The sequence below is a fragment of the Pezoporus occidentalis genome, unplaced genomic scaffold (assembly GCF_034315485.1).
Source record: "Pezoporus occidentalis ecotype Australia unplaced genomic scaffold, CSIRO_AGI_Poc_V1 ctg188, whole genome shotgun sequence".
Classification (NCBI taxonomy): domain Eukaryota; kingdom Metazoa; phylum Chordata; class Aves; order Psittaciformes; family Psittacidae; genus Pezoporus; species Pezoporus occidentalis.
This window is the reverse complement of record NW_026913726.1, coordinates 942,199-959,546: the sequence shown is the minus strand read 5'-3', so window position 1 is coordinate 959,546 and position 17,348 is coordinate 942,199. Positions and strand designations below refer to the sequence as shown.

Sequence of the window (17,348 nt, the reverse complement as noted above, 5' to 3'; positions counted from 1 at the left end):
ATTGTGCAAGGTATTTGCATTCCATGTGGTTATAGCAGCGTGGAAGAGATGAAAGTGGGCAAAAACGTTGTCTGTAATGAGTTCTGCTTGAGAATTTAGGTAGAAAAAGAAGGTGTGAGAGAGTCATCTTTCTAAATATACATTGTTGTCATTTCCATAGCAACTTTGGTGGGAGCATTAAGCTTTTAACTGTTTTTTAGGCTGCCAGATGGCTTCACACAACTTCTAAATTTGACCCAGCTCTATCTAAACGATGCCTTTTTGGAGTTTCTTCCAGCTAACTTTGGAAGGTAAGAATTAGTCATCAGAGTGTGTTGCTCTTTCATATGAACCCAGTTGAAGCTTTAAGGGACCATTTTAAAGCTGTATTCTTTTCAAAAACAAAGCTAAACAAAAGAAAAAGAAGAAAAGATTTTGGCTTTTCAGCTCTGTTTTGATGAATGATTGTTTTTAGAGAGGATGTGGTGTCAGCAGGAATTCTATGATGAAGCGATGCAGTTTGGTGGTTTAGGGAAAAGGTGGGAAGAGAAATTGAAGAGGAGACCTGTCCTTGATCAAATGTATTATTAAATTGTGTCAAGGGCAGAAAGAACAATATGGTTTATGCCTGTTAAAAACTGAATGGAAGGAAAATGTGGTGAGAGTCAGGAGGAAAGAAAGAAACGAGTGAACGTGGTTGAGTAACCAAAGATAAAATGTGAAAGCCGGAACAGAGAGGAGATTCAAAAGACAGCAGAGCAGAAAGGCTGGAGAATGAGGGTAAAAATAAATGCAGCAGAAGCTGAGCCAGAAAGTGTTAGATAAGGACAAAGTAAGGGGAGGAAATCAAAGTTAACACAATTTGCCACAGCCAAATGGCAGTGATCATCCAGTCGGGCAGATAGCTCAGAAGACAAAGGATTAGCAAAGGAAATCCATGGTGGTGTTGCAGAATTCCCCCAGTATAAGTGTTTTCCATGGTCCACCCAGCGCCTGTATGTGTGTGTTACTGTTCAACTGGGAACATCAACTCAGCCCTCCCAAATGAACCCAGAGGTGGCAGAATGTGTGTTGGAAATCACGCTGGTCTGCTCAGGCACAAAGTGCTGCTTTATCAGCACCCCCTTGATGGGGCTGTCACTGACCCGAGCTGAGTCTGGGCTTTGGGCTGCAGTGACCGTTAGAAAAAGCTGCTTGAAGAAGGAGGAGGAAGAGCAATTGTCATTGTTTTCCTTTGAGGAGTCTTTGGAAGAGCAGAGCAAACCATCGACAGGCTGGATACACACAGTATGTTCAAATTCATAGAATCAGAGAATAGTTAGGGTTGGAAAGGACCTTAAGATCATCTGGTTCCAAATGAAATTGGAAACACCCTCAGTTTATCAGGTGTGGGGTGTCTATATCCGTCATGCTCTTCTGAAGCCGTGCTGGTGCTGTGTCTAATAATCTCTGTGCTTCAGGACATGCCTCATATTCTAACCCTCTTAGCAGAAAGCACTAACTTCTTGTTTTTCCTTCACAAATGCATAATTTACCTACACAAAGTGATGATGGTTCCCTGATGATTATTTTGCTTCTATTTTATCTATTTGGTATCTTGCTTTTCCAAAACCTGCTCATGTTTTCAGAACTTCCCGTGTTAGCATACAGACATTGCTTTTCTTTGATTAGCTCTTTACCTGCATCTCCCTTCTTGCTCTTCTCCATATTTTAGTGCTTTCTTTGTACCTTCTGGTACAGTAAGACTCAGTTGGTCTGTTACAGTCTCATTTAGCCTTGTGAATGAAGTCAGGAACAGTGCTACCAAGCAGCATGTAAATGTCTTTCCACATTTCTCACTGGACGTTCTTTTTAGTCCTGGTTAAGCACAGTGAGGACTTGAAATGTTTTCTGCTTTATTTGGTAGGACAAAGTAAAATCATAGTTTTCTAGAAGAGCATCATATCGGGAAGCCTGAGGCTCCGTGAAACAGGAAACTGGTGTTGGGTTGGACAGAGAACTATCTAAAGCTTTGTTGGGGTTTTGTAGACTTCTCTCATAGCCACACGTTTGCACTTGTGGCGCTAAAGGACCTGGACTGTAGAGATAGAGTGATGTGAAGTGGAGGAGTTTGAATTGCTGAAACTCACTGTCCTCCTTCCTCCCCATTATTCTACTTCATGAGATTTATTGCGGCGGCTTAAATAATATTGCCAGTTGGAGTTTGCACAGTGACACGGGATTGTGAAGTGTTGTCGTGTGCAGGTTCTAATTCACGCCAGCACTTGAGCACATATCTTGCTCCTGTTTGAATACAGCAAACTCGGGGGAGATCTGCTCTATAGGTTGGTATCCCTGTGTGGAGCCATAGAATTCAGTGCTCAAAAACTGCAGAAGCTGTGAGCTGAATGGGGTTTGTTTTTTATCCCTCACTACAGCTGCAAATGTTTGAGAGAAACTTTTACTATGTTTGCCTTGGTGGAATAATGACTAAAAATAGTTTAGAATGACCGTGAAATCCTGATGTGTCTCAAAGGCTTTCAGAAGAGATCAGGTAAAGACAGATAACATCCTTCTCTGAAGCTGGCTGACCTTGCATGAAGCTATTTGGTTCTGAGTACGTTTTGACCCTATTCAACCCCGCAATACCCAGACATCTCACTCTTGTGCATTAAGCCTCTCTTTTTGTTGTAGTAAGTAGTTTGAGCTCATTCTGAAGGGTACCTGAACTAATTCAACAACTGAACTAATTCTTTTCTATCATATTTCAGACTTGTCAAATTGCGAATTTTGGAGTTAAGAGAAAATCACTTGAAAACTCTACCAAAGTAAGTGGCTGAATAATCCCATACGTATCTTCCACCCGAAATTCCCAAAGCGTTTGTATTGTCAGCAATGCAGTGACATTGTTTCTGTGAAGAGTTATTTTTTCATGGTTTAAAGGCATTCTGCTGAAGGTTTTTAGCAAAAAGCAAACACACAGTGGAAGATGGGGACTGGTACATTTACATTAGCTGGCTGTAACTCAATATCCAAACTCTGTGACGTGACATTTCAAACGGAGGTGTGAACAGAAATCAAAACCAGCAAGAGATAACCCTGGTCAGTGATTATGTGATGCATTTTCTATATCAAGAAGGAATTTGATGTATTGAGCACACTCAGTGTATTAGGAGGACAAACTCCTCAGATGATGTGTACAGAAGCTGGGTGTATTGGGTGGGTTGCAGTTCTGTGTAAACCTGTGTGTTAGGGTATGGAAGAAATGCCCATTTGGCAGTGATTTTTGATGTTTTTCATCAAAAAAGCAAGTCGCTGTGTTCTGTTGCTGTAATATAACCAACATTTAAATGATATTTTGAAAAGGAAACAGTAAAGAAATGAAAAAATGAATCTGTCCACTTCCCATGCTGAATGTGGGACGTTGCCCTGCACACAGCAAGCAATGTTATGTGCTCTGACTGGTGTTCCGTGTCTGTTTTCTGTATCGGGATCCTATCCAGTGAAAGCATGCACAGGGATTTGGGGCTTGTTAGCAATGAGGGGTGTATGTCCCCATTGTAAGTGAGGCTTGTGGTGGCAATAGGCTGTGTTTGTGAAGTGGTGTGAATACTGCAATGCATATTATTTAGCTCATTTAAAAGGGCACTTTTTAGCAAGCATGCAGTTCTCAAAAGCTCCTACTCAGGCATTTTGCCTCTAATGGGATATAGTGACATTTTCACTACTTCCCGTGGGATTTATCCACAGCTCTTCCCTTTCTTAAAGGAAAGCTATTTTTAAAGGCAATATTCTTTATAGCTGCTTAAAACACTTCTTTTTTTTGTATAAACTTTTCTTTCCTCTGTTCTGAGTACACTTACTCTATTGAAAAACAGACAAAAAAGCTTCAATCTGGTATCAAAGTGTTCATCTGCGTTTAGAAATTAGACCTCTTCAGGACAGCAGATTTGCAGCCTTTGAGGCCTTTTATCACTCAGAAGGTTGTATCCACACTGTATATATTCATGTTATCTGACTGCCTCGGGAGCATCAGTCTCTCTTAGCAGGGAGTTACAGTCTTTGCATGCAGAAGGTGCTGGTTGGAATAAATGGATGTGGTTGGAGAGCTGGGATTCCACAACAGAACATTTTTGATCAAACAGAATGTCTTTATCTTTCTAGACGAAATTTCATCCCATTAAAGATGATAACAGAGCTGTTGCTGAATTCAGTGGAAGCATGATAGGGAATGTGCCATTGTTACTGATAATTTGGGGTGGTTTTTTCTGTGATAGATGGTGTTTAACAGGCAGATTTTGCCGAGTTTTACAAGTGTTTGGAATATTCATACCTAAGCACAGTAGCCTCTGCTTTCAGTAGCACTAAGTGTGTTAAGGTGTGACTTTTCCCACTCCCTGATTCTGACAGTGAGGAGGTGCTTTGATTCATGTCACCAAGGGAAGTGTTACTTGGAGACATGTTTGTTCTCTGCTCTTTGCTATGGCTGAAGCTTTGCTATATGCTGCTGAGATCAACTGGAAATCAAAGGGTTTGCTTATGCAGATGATATGCTTGAAAGTGCTAGATGGAAGGGACAGCTGTGCTATGGAGTAGAGGAAGAAAGTTGACAAGGTCATTTTTGCATCAGCTGGGACAAAAAAGGGAGGTGGATGCATTTCTGGGCATCTTTTGTCCTCTGCAAGCAGAGAAAGGTGCACAGTGTGATGGATGGAAAGAAAGGAGTTAGCACATGTTACAGGGTAATGATGCATCTGCTTCCTTGTCAGGGTGAATTTGACCCTTTTTATTAAAAGCATCTAAAGCAGCGTCCTTTTACATACTGGAAAGGGCCTGGAAAGATGAGGGCTGAGCGTGGGAGAATGTAGGATAGTGGTGAGCCCATGGGCAACGCAGAGCCGGGAATGGGGCAGGTGGAGCTAAAGCAGCACTGGAACGGCATTCAGCCTTTACAGGGAAACAGGGAAATGTTGAATACCAGCCTGGTTTGTTTTCTTAGTCAACAAGAGACTGCAAATCATGACAAGAAAGCTGTGCCTACAACCCCAGGGTTGTTCAGGTTGGAAAGGACCTTTAAGCTCAAGTCCAACCATTCCCCAGCACTGCCAAGTCCACCGTTAAACCATGTCCCTAAGTGCCACATCTATGTGACTTTTAAAACCCTCCAGGGATGGGGACTCCACCACTGCCCTCGGCAGCGTGTTCCAATGCCTGAGCACTCTTTCGGGGTAGAAATATCTCCCAATTATCCAGTCCAAACCTCCCCTGGTGCCCTAAATATGAGGCCATTTCCTCTCATCCTATTGCTTGTTACTTGAGAAAAGAGACCAACCCCCACAAACCATCTGCACTTAGGAAACAAGTGCAGTAATGTAAGTCAGAATACACTGCACAATCTAGTTACAAAGCAGTGGTGCAGGTTCAGCTGTGTGCTTAAAGGCTTTCTTCCTTACCCAGTAATTTATTAGATATATCATGAATGAGAAAACCTGATTAGGTTGGTAGCTTGTTTAGCAGTTCTAATGCAAGAAAAGACATGGAAAGGAAGGCAAGTAAATAATAATATTATACTTTGGCTTTTAAATAGATGTGAAATGCATTGTGAGACTGCTCCAAGTAACTCCAGCTCTGTAGTATTACTTAAAAGATGTTGAACAAAAGGTTACTGGAAAGCAGATGATATTTTCTCCTCTATTCTGTGCTGTCAAGTCTATGTATAAAGAATTTTTTAAGGAAACATTTAGCAGTTTGGCATAAACAGGAATTAGATGTGCTTTGTGTTCACCACAGCTCTAATTTTGCTGTATTTCATACTCAATCATCAGTCGAGATTGTTGTCAAATGTATCCATAGTAACTGAATGCAGAATGTTCTCAAGTTATTATAAGGATATCAGAGGAAGTGAATGCAGGCTATGCTTGGCTGAAGGGTAACTCTCTAACCAGAGCAGACGTCTCCAGAGTGTTTGCCTTCAATGCATCATGCTTTAAAAGCCGAGCTTCCCATCGGTGTATTTGTTGTCCTAAGTTTAAGGCCTCCAAACCTGTCACGGTGTTCCCAAGACTTCCCTGACAGACAGTTAGTGAGGCATCCTTCATAAACCGTTGTGCAGACCACTCTGATTCCCTCTGACAACAAGCAGACCACACTTCTAAACTGGTGCTGCCGGGCTGGATCCTGCCGGGCTGGACGTGCACGTCCCTCTTCAGATGGAAACCTTGCAGGATGGTCCTGGTTTCTGTCAGCAGTCCCTTCTCCTCAGGACATCATGGAACCATAGAATAGTTAGGGTTGGAAAGGACCTTAAGATCATCCAGTTCCAACCCCCTGCCATGGGGGGATACTCCTAGGCTTGCAGATACTGTTCATGTACTGAAAGTACTTGTATGTTGAGCCTGTAGATCTTCACAGTCCTCTTACAAACTCAGTAGTTTATTGTCTCTCTTCCATGGTTTCATTAAAGATCATTATTGACACAGTATTCAGGATCCTCTGAACACTTAGAAATATTTGGAAATCTCTGGCCAATAAAGCAAACGACTTCTAATATTTTATTAAAACTTGAATTCATGCCACAAAAATAGAAAAATCTGTGGGTTTTGTCTTGAATTTCTGTGAAATGGTTCAGAGTACTTGTGAGATTCTGACTGAGTTTCATATGTTTGCTCAGTGTTACCTCCTCAATCACAGGGCTGTCTTTTGGCTTGGAGAACTAGCTAAGACAACTTTCATTGTTCTGTTTGGATAAAATTTACTTGGCATTTACTCGCTGTAGCAAGGTGTGATATTACTGTGTGAGAGCCCAGGGTAGTGTTTTATGGGCTCCAGTAGCTCTGTAGCACCTCTGATCCTGCCCTCCTGAAATACATGTTTGAGGCCAGTTGCCGGCGATGGTTTTGGTCATTCTGCACCCAAGCTGAAGCCATGCGACTCAGTGGATGGATTCCTGTTAGCTTCAATGGGGCTTGAGTGGGGCAGTTTGGGCTTCAGTGTTTAATTATTCTGTGTTTGAGCCATTTCTCAGGGTGGAGAGATGGGATTCCCGGTTTTCTGTCCTGCTCGGTAAGGATTGAACCTGGTTGGGAAGAGATGAGAAAAGAGGAGGATGCTGCTAAGGGAGGAACCATGTAGAGGACTGTGGTAGGAGACTGCCAAGTCCCACAGGTCCCACCAAGGGCCCATCTTGCCCTCGGTTAGGTTCGTGGCAGTGATCAACACTTTCCTGGCAGGACCTGAGTCACTTGGTATCCGAGAACCTCTTTCCATCAACATGTCTTTCGCTGTTCTTTATAACCAAACTAACCAGCATGTGCCCCAGCCCAGAGCCTGGCTGTTGACAGATCATCCTCCTCCTCCATCCTCATCCATTCATTTGAAATTGGTATTTTTTCCAATCTTTGGTCATTCCTTTATCCCTGTGAAGACCCTCTCTGATCTCCTGCTTAGATTAAGAACTTTGAGTGAAGGAACTTTGCACGTATCCCTTGGAAATCACAGAATCCCAGCCTGGTTTGGGTTGGAAGGGACCTTAAAGCTCCTCCAGCTCCAACCCCTGCCACGGGCAGGGACACCTTCCACCGGAGCAGCTTGCTCCAAGCCATGCTTGGTCAGTGGCCTTAGCTTGTGCTGAGCATGTGTAGGAGGGTGAGCACCAAGGAGCACGCTGTGACTCCTGCTGTGGCTTCACCAGGAAGGAAACAGCTGTGACACACTTCAGTGTGCACGTGTACGGACAGCCCGGGGCAATGTGCACTGAAAAGAGATTGTCCTGAGCCCAAAATCTGGAGGATGGAGGCACCCTTTCCTTCCTCTTCCTCTCCAGTCTGAGCTCTGCTTGTTTGTCAGGGTTTTATCTGTGTGGGTTGTTTAGCATTAGCTTGTGTGGGTGGTGTCCGTGAATGCCAGTGCATCTGTCAGCATCTCTGGGTTCAGCACAACAACCTGTGATTACAGTTGCACTTTTCATCTGCTGTGTCTGGTGAAACAGAAGACACCCCACTGAAAGGCTTTTCTCAAGTTTACAAGAAAAAAAATACATTTGGTTGCACATTTCAGTTCTGTATCGGAGCACATGGAATTGTAGCATCACATGGTTCGGGTTGGAAGGGACCTTAAAGCTCCTCCAGCTCCAACCCCTGCCACGGGCAGGGACCCCTTCCACTAGAGCAGCTTGCTCCAAGCCCCTGTGTCCAGCCTGGCCTTGAGCACTGCCAGGGATGGGGCAGCCACAGATCCTCTGGGAATTCTCCTCTTAGACCTGCCGTTATAGGGAGCTGCTGAGAGCACGGCTGTGCACTAAATATATCTGTCTATTTAAAAATCATGCTGGTGAATCAGGAGTGAATGATGTTCATGACAGATGTTACGAGTGTGTGTGCCTCCGGCTTGGTGAATCAGGGGTTCACATTGTTGCCCCAGTATTCCCACCTCGGTGCAGGTAAAGAGCTTCTATGCCTGCGTTACGCTCTTCTTTGTTTCCTGCTCTCTTAACTGCAGCTTCAGCTTGCACGGCTTTGCCTCACCTCTGACCCAAACTGGAGTGTTGTTTTCCTGTACAATGGCCCAGTGAGGAGATTTTTACCTAGTGGTGAAATGATTATTAGGCTGGGAGTGTCTGTGTTGATGCTTTTGAAGCCATTTACCAAATACCATTTGCAGCCATTAGATGTTTCGAAGTGGTTGAATGAAAGCTCCCGGTGGCTGCAGATACCAAAGTCATGTTTGTGCTGCCCACGCCGTAGGAAACAACTTTTACATTATGGTGAGTCAACCCCCAGTCACGCAGCAGCAGCAGTGCTGGCACTCAGCCTCTGGGGTTGATTGCTCGGGTCCTGGCTCTGGTTTTAGGCCTGGTGCCCTTTTTCCTGGCTCTTTAGTTGTAATGGATGTACTGGTAGGCAATGGATCTTCAAACTGCACTCTGATACGCTCCCAAAACAAGTGAGACCCAAAAGTTTGTGTTCAACTTGGGAATAAATCCACAATATTGAAAATAAGGTATTTGTATTGCCCTTCTACCAAAGGTCACCTAGCTGAATCCTAGCATTGCTTTCCCATTTTTTTTTCCCTTGTAAGTGCCAAGACAGTTGTATTACGCAGAGTTCACACCAATACAAGCTATATTTTCATCTATATTCATCTCCATCTTCACTGTTTTCCAGGAGCTTGAATATTACTTTGTTCTTGTATTAGTAATGAAGATGCATCAAAGACCTGAGCCCTTGTGTTGGTGTTCAAAGGAGGATATTCAGGCTGAGGAAAGAACCCTCACAGGAGAGAACAGGGAATCAGTAAAGCCAAAAATATCTTATAGCATAATTACACTGGCAGATTTAGGAAGCAGAAGATATGTACATGCTAAATATAACTGCCTATTTTGTGTGTGTCTGCTTATATACACAGACAGATACAGATACACAATATACGTGTGTGTGTATATACACTCTTCCATGGACTTACTTATAGAATCATGGAATGGTTTGGGTTGAAGGGACCTTAAAGCTCCTCCAGCTCCAACCCCTGCCACGGGCAGGGACCCCTTCCACTAGAGCAGCTTGCTCCAAGCCCCTGTGTCCAACCTGGCCTTGAACACTGCCAGGGATGGGGCAGCCACAGCTTCTCTGGGCACCCTGTGCCAGTGCCTCAGCACCCTCATAGGGAAGAGCTTCTGCCTAAGAGCTCATCTCAGTCTCCCCTCGGGCAGCTTAAAGCCATTCCCCTTGGCCTGTCCCTACATCCCTTGTCCCAAGCCCCTCTCCAGGTTTCTTTTGTTGGCATGCAAACACAAGCCTGGTTGTGGTGTTTGCACATTGTGTTAGAGCAGCACAATGGTTGTGTCAGGATTGCTCAGAGTTATTGCCCTAACTGAGGTAAATCAACCGTTCTTCAACCAAATCTAATAGCTAAATGTGCAACTGATTTACGAAAGGAATGTTCAAATGCAGCAGCAAAAGCTTTCAAGTTTCTAACACTTGTATTTAAGCCTGCTCTGGTTGCTTCTTTCTATGGAAGCTCATTAATTTGCATTGAGCTTTATATTTTCTGAGATTAGGCTTTGTCACCAATATCCATTGCTGTTCATAGCAACAAAAGTCGGCTGACCTGCCACTGCCAAAGTGAATGGCTTGGGACATCAAGATCCTGTTGAATTCCAGAGACCAATCGAGACTGTTTCATACCTCAAGGAAGATTCCAGAAACCTGTGCTGTTGCTCGCACCCAGCAGCCAGGCAACCTGCCTGCATGTTCTCCCAGCTACTTCAGTTAACTCCAATATCTGTGAGTAAACTGAAGGAGTTGGTGTGATCTCTGCTCTCAGAGGTGCTGGAGCTGAGGAAAACAGAGAATCACAGAATAGTTTGGGTTGGAAAGGACCTTAAGATCACCCAGTTCCAACCCCCCTGCCATGGGCAGGGACACCTCACACTAAACCAGGTCACCCAAGGCTCTGTCCAACCTGGCCTTGAACACTGCCAGGGATGGAGCATTCACAACCTCCCTGGGCAACCCATTCCCGTGCCTCACCACCCTAACAGGAAAGAATTTCCTCCTTAGATCCAATCTAAACTTCCCCTGTTTCAGTTTGAACCCATTACCCCTTGTCCTGTCACTGCAGTCCCTAATGAAGAGTCCCTCCCCAGCATCCCTATAGCCCCCCTTCAGACACTGGAAGCTGCTCTGAGGTCTCCACGCAGCTTCTCTTCTCCAGGCTGAACAGCCCCAGCTTCCTCAGCCTATCTCAGGGTTCAGGGAGATCTGTGATATCAAACAACTGCAGCAAACCACATTTGTATATGGTGAGTGACTTGTGGCTGAGGAGCTGGGGTGCTGGTAGTTGCTGAGAAGAGATTTGTATGTGTGGTACTCGTCCTAATGACTCACTGTTCCCCCACTGAAGCTGGGGCTTCTCATCTCGTCTTTGCTTTTCCTGACAATAGGTATTAGGGCTGTTGGTTTTGTGCAGCACCGTGCTGTTAGGAAATGATGTACAACAGGGATGTTGCCAAAGAGATCGGGTCCTACCAGCTAACATTAGGGGAAAATGTTTCTCTTGGTCTTCAGCTCCTGCTCAGAATTAATTTGCTTTGTGAGGAGTATGAGTTGTAGATCAAGTTCTCGAGTACAGCCTCTAAAAACAGAAGAACAGTGTAATTCTGAAGAGGAGAGCAATTAAAACTGTGTGATATTTAGTAGTACAGTGCACAGGGTCATGTACTGAGGGACTAATAGGAATTGATATTATAAATTACAAGTTCTTCAATCAGAAATCACCCTGGAAGAGAGAGACACGAGTGTATTAGTAGGATGTAAAATGTCTGAGTCATTGTTCTAATAGAGTCGTGAGAGTGCCAAATGGTCTTTGTCGAAGTATTTTCACTGGAGACAAAGAAGTTTTTTGTGGCATCGTATAAAAAACAAGGGAGACTTCATTTGGAAAAGCTCCAGATGAAACAAGGATGGGGAACAGCTACAGAAGGTCCTAACCTGGTAGGAAAAATGATGACTGCAGGCCCTAAAAATAAAGTGTTCCTTAATCTAAGAAGACAGAAGTTGAGGGGAGATGGGTTGGTGTTTGTCTCTGCACACACAGTCAATGTGTAGGCACCTTGGAAGAGAACGGTTTCTTGTGCATGGTCATAGCAGAGTAACAAACACAGGTAAGCTGGCCCTGAGGGGCAGGAGGGAGAAGTTTCCAAAGTACCAGACTCCTCAGTCCCTTCTCCCTCCTCGTCTGAGGACTGAAGAACATCCCTCTCCATTTTGCTAAAGGACCAAAGCAGCACTTGGGGCTCTATTCCTGTATGGGGTGGGTCTGCTGGGGGCAGAGGGGAGGCAGGAGGTGGGGGAACCAACCATGGGGGCTGCTCCTATCTCATGGCTACTGAAGGAGCTGGCCTGGAAGGTCCCAAGCACACTGGGGGTGAGCATCCCATGGCCCTGCCCACCAGTCACCCTCCTCCTGTCCCCAAGCTCCGGTTCTGCATCATAAGACTGCATTGATAAGCACTGATAATAGTCCTTTGAACGTGCTTGCCTGCATTGTTCTGCTGTTCTTTGTTTTAAATCCATACATTTCTGATAGGTACTGATTTTCTCGTAACCTCTCTGTCCCCTTGGTTTGGGATTGTTTTAGTGAAGTCTTCTTGCATTGCCCAAATATTCCATACCTGTCATCCTACTCCTGGTGAGAGTCAGGAATAAAGGGACTTTATGGACATGATGATGATAAAGATGATTGCTCAAATATTCCATACCTGTCATCCTACTCCTGGTTAGAGTCAGGAATAAAGGGACTTTATGGACGTGATGATGATGATGAGAGGGTGGTTTGGGGTTTTAGTCCTTTCGTTCAAATAGCCATTTCATATTGATGTGTTTTCAGGCTTAAAAGATAAATCAATGTGTTTTATTCTTGATTGCACAGTTTTAGGCTTTGATTGCAATAAAATACAGCTATGTGAAAATAGAGGCAATATGTTTTAGCCACACAGTCTCATTTCTGAGAATTGCTGCCAATTCTGTTTGCTGTCAAATTCAGCACTGGAAAAACCCTTGTTGAGACTTAGCTGTTGTCTGTAACCTTCTAGTTTGCTTTTTTTTCTTCAAATACATCAAGTCATAATGAATCTCAGGGTTTTAATTGCCTCTATCTACTTTACAACAGTGCTTCTGTGCCTTCAGTTCCACAGGAGTGTTTCTCCAAAACTATGCAAAAGAAAGCTTCCTATCTTGTGTAGTATTTTACTATCAATGCTGAACTGTCTTGATGCATCTGGATACATTTTCTTCCAACCATTTGAAAGCACAAAGGGTCAGTCTCATCTAAAATTTGCCATGAAACATATTTCAAAGAGAAATGGAAACAAGAAAGATGCCATCCATTAAATGTTTTCCTTCTGGATAATGAACAGATATATTGAAAACAATATATTTGTTCATATACAATGATAGTATCTGGTTTGGCTTCACAGTCGAATAACAAAAGCTGGGAAATGGAGAATCCTGGTTTTCACCCAGAAGAATTTACTCTTAGGGAATTCCACAAAATAGATTTTTTTCTCTCCTTTAAATTCCAAGTGTACTTTTTATTCTGTAAATATAATGTGGAAATTTGACATTTATCTCTAACATTCTGTCTTTCCATGTCTGTCTTTCCTCCAAAATTTAGAGATAGAACCACAGGAAGTAGAAGCTTTATAAAGTGGTGCTGGGCAGTGAACAGGTTCCTTTTCCCTCTGGACAATTTATTTATTTGTGTATGTATTTTATTTTACAAGCCTGCTAAATGAGTCCTGCGTTGTGATTTCTTTCACTCCTCAGCCAACTGCCTGCCCTTACGGTAACTCTTTCACACCTGCGAAATAAGCCAGACTATTAAATGCTGCTCTGGGAATGCCAAACTTTGAACTGATTCCACTACTAAGCTCTAAAATTCATATGCCAGTTATCCACAACCGCAAAATACCTGTCAGCAAAGGGGATGGAAACAAGACGGGGTCGTAGAGGTTGTCCTGCTCTTCTTGTATTTGTCATAATGCGTGGGGTTTAAATTACTTGTAACTCTTACTTGTGCTAGTTATTTGTTGAAAGTGGTTATACTGTGTGTAAGGAGACTCAAAGGATCAAGGTTTCTAAGCAGCAGCAGAACCCCTCTATAAACAGCACATAGTAATTCGTTTTAAACCAATATAAAGGGAAGTAGGCCAGGTTCTTCCTTGCCAGAATAGATATAACAGTAGATGTTCTGCAGAGGTTAAGTTTGCAGAATGGAAGTATCTAAACCAGTACAGTGATAATTCTTGCACCTTTCTGTACCTGGGGCTTTATTCCAAGTGGAGAAAGCAGGCAGAATATTGCAGGTGAATCACTTCTTGTGTAGGTGCTGTGTGTGTTGAACGCTGGCAGTTCTCTGAAATAATGATTTTGGTGTAAAACTGGGATATGTATGTCACTTAAAGCATCTTTGGTGATTTATCAAACTGTTGTCTGAAAGAGTCAAGTGCAGTTATTTTGTCCTTATTCCCTATTTCAGTACCACTTTGCTTTGGCTTTTTGATATAAGTATGAACATTTCTCAGGGTTTGCAGTGCTGAAAGGCAGAGGGTAGAGCCCTGCTTCCTTCTGGAGTCCCGTCTCACAGGAGTGAGCCAAGATACTGACACAAGATTTGAGACCTCAGAAAGGTCAAAATCCTAGAATCATAGGATCCCAGAATGGTTTGAGTTAAAAGAGGCCTCAGAGTTCATCCAGCTCCAACCCTTGCCACGGGCAGGGATACCTTCCACTAGAGCAGCTTGCTCCAAGCCCCTGTGTCCAACCTGGCCTTGAACACTGCCAGGGATGGGGCAGCCACAGCTTCTCTGGGCACCCTGTGCAGAATTTGCTGAATAAAACTGATGCCATCAACCTGATATAAAAAGCATTCTTGTGACTTAAGAACATTGGTCCCCTTGGCTTGTGTTTCTAAGATCCTCAGATCTGGTTTAGGAAGTAGATTTGCGAACACTGCAGGCTGGCTTAAGTGTGTTGAAGTCAGTGGAACACTTTATATCAGCTGAGAAGCTGTCCAGAGGCATGTAAAAGCAGGTTTGAAAGCCTGGCTTTAGGCTGCTGCTGTCTGAAATGCTGTTCCACTTTCCTTCTCACTTACTACGAAGACGTAAACTCTTTCCCACACTTTGACATTCCAAATATTTTCATCATTCCTAGTGACCTGTTTTCTTCAAATACCAACTCTGGCTGAGTTTATTAAATCATATTCCACAAGACTTACTACTTTGGCACTACGTTCGTAGAATATTGCCAATATTTTAATAAGCAACCACTATTACATGTTGTCCCTTCAGGCTTTTTGAGCTGAATATATTTGCTGCTGCAAGAAGATGCAGGAAAATGTGTTATATTGTTTTCATGTTGTAAGAATGCTTTTCCAGCATACAAGATGGGTCAGAGTGGTCTGAGAAGTTGCCTTCATTATTCATGTCTAAAGGCAGGGGTGGCATTTTTTTGGCTGTATCTCCAGTGAGGGACACCCTGAGGGAAGGTGCAGCTGGAATCACAGTGAGCAGACACCAGAGCCGCTTCTGCCAGCTCGGATCATCCTCACGTTGCTCAAGCTGCAATTAGTGCTTCTTATCTGGTGGTGTTCACGCTGCATAGCTTTAATGTGTCAGATGGGCAAAGGGAAGACGCAGCAGAGAACATGTCCAGGCCTGTTTCGTACACCAAGTACTTTGTATTATCACTTATTTGCTTCCTTACAATTCCCATTTAAGGGATGCAGAGGTGATTTCTTTCTTCAGGAGGGTTTCTGTCTGCTCATTAGGATGAATTTCAGATAAAGACTTCATAGAACAAAGTGGTGGGAGGGGAGAACATTTATAACATGGAGAATCATCCAAACTCACTCTCATTTTGTTCTTAATTATCCCAGAACACTGAGCTCCTCCCAGAACAGCAGGAGCTAAACAGGATTCCCTCTGACTGGTATTAATGAGGTCTGGTTCGGTTACACTTAGACTTTATGCTCTGCTTTCCTGGTTTATGGTGCGCAAGGAAATCACTTGGTATGCTCAGAACACCCTAAATCAACGTCCTTTTAATTTTCCTTGGTTTAAAATGAAGTATCTACAGAGTGAAACTGCCTGCACACAACCCGGACTGAGAGGAATTCAATAGAAGATGACTTCTGGAATGCACTGGGAGCAGATGGGGTTTTACCTGCCCTCGCTGTTGGAGACCTTTTCTTTTCCCCATCTGGAACAGGAGGCTCCTCAAAGCACGTGTTCCTCTGCTGCAGAGCTGCTGCAGCGCTGACTTGGGCACAACTCACACCTCCCCTGAGTGCCTGCGCTGCCTGCACTGAGCATCCCTCCCCGTGTTACCTCCGAGGTATGGCTCAGCCTGATGCCCTGGGACAGCGCATTTGCCCTTTAATGGGCTGTTGGAGTAGGGATGGATGGTGCTGAGCTGGACACCGGTAGAATGATGTTTGCAGTTGTTGCCATCCTTATCAAAGTGAGGAGCAGTGCCTGCAGCCGTGGCAGGTGGTTGGTTTATGTCAGCAGGAAAATGATCAAGCCAAACTCGATGCCTCCCAGCTGCTTATGTTCTGACACATATAAAATGTGATTGACAATGGCTTTTGAAACTGCAGAATGCAGATGTCTGAGGGAATCACAGTGGTCACACATTCTTTAGCAGTTACATCTTCCTGTAGCAGGTCAGTGAGGTCTTTCATGAGCTATTAACCTTTGTATTTCCTATTGACGTATGTTTGCAGACATATGTGGCTTTTCAGCATGTGTGGCTTTAGCATGTGTGGCTTTCCCATCCTGTGCCCGTTTCAGTGTGTAGAGATCATCTAGGTCTTACAAACTGCACTTCTACAGCTAAAACTGCTGGAGATCACCTATCAAGCAACCAACCATTCTTCAGAGGTGGTGTAACTACATAAGGATACTTTACATGTGACAACAGGGGCTGTCCTTCTGGTTTTTCATTTTCTGAGATGCTCCATGCTACCTCTGACTGCTTCCATCCTTCTTCCTCAGTTAATATGTACTTAGTTACTGAGTCATGACATTTTTCATCTCAAATTCCTCCTTGTCTTTTTCTAGCACATGCACATTTTATTTCTCTGGCTTTGCCTTTAGAAATAGTCCTGGTTTTGATAGTGTTCATGATGTCTTTAGGTCATATTTTGGTAGGAAGAGTAATCAAAAGGACTGCTAAGTTAGAAATCTGTGTTGAAAGTAAAATTCTTTTGGTTTTTGGGCTACCTGATTCAGTTAACTTTTAGTCATTGGATATTCCTTAACACCATTTGAGCTTGGCTCATCCTGTTAATTAGTTCAGCATCTTAATTTAGGTCTTCTTCCTCCTCTCTGGCAAAGTAAATGGGGAAACAGAGCCCAAGCAGCATTTTCAGTCTCTTTAATTTATGTTCATTCGTTCCATGTAAAACTAGTACATGAGGGTATAAAGCATGTGCTGAATTCTTTAGGGATTTGAATAACATATGGTATATCCTGGTGAAACATGGGTTATTTTTAGTCAGTTTTTAGTAGTGGGAAACGCCTGCTTCTGCTCATCTTCAAGGTGGTGAGGACCCAGATCCCAAGTGCGACTCATTTTGCATTGATTTAGTGATCTGTTTGAATTGGTCAGCGCTGCTGTGGCCGGTTCCTTTCCACTGTATTATTGCCCATAAACAAAATATAAGGTGTCAAATGCCTCGTTTACCAAATACTGAACCTTGTAAGCAAAAGCACAAGGGGGCCTTTGTGGCAGCGAATGGCACAGTCACTCCTGCTGAGTCCTGGTGCCTCCCTAGTTATTGAATAGTGTGTCTGTCCCAGAACATGGAGCAGTTTGTGCTCTCAGTGTGTC

The 17,348-nt window shown here is 43.7% G+C and overlaps 1 protein-coding gene across 10 annotated transcripts in view; it reads left to right on the top strand.

Annotated features, from left to right (window-relative positions):
- Window positions 1-17,348, top strand: part of LRRC7 (leucine rich repeat containing 7) — a 160,662-nt gene that overhangs the window by 76,231 nt on the left and 67,083 nt on the right. For all 10 annotated transcript variants that reach the window (XR_009964307.1, XM_062616113.1, XM_062616111.1 and 7 more), the window contains 2 exons: window positions 201-290; window positions 2,730-2,786. Coding sequence is in view for 9 of the 10 variants with exons in the window: in XM_062616113.1 (XP_062472097.1) it covers window positions 201-290; window positions 2,730-2,786 (147 nt within the window). In the remaining variant the exon portion in view is untranslated. The remainder of the gene's footprint in view (window positions 1-200; window positions 291-2,729; window positions 2,787-17,348) is intronic.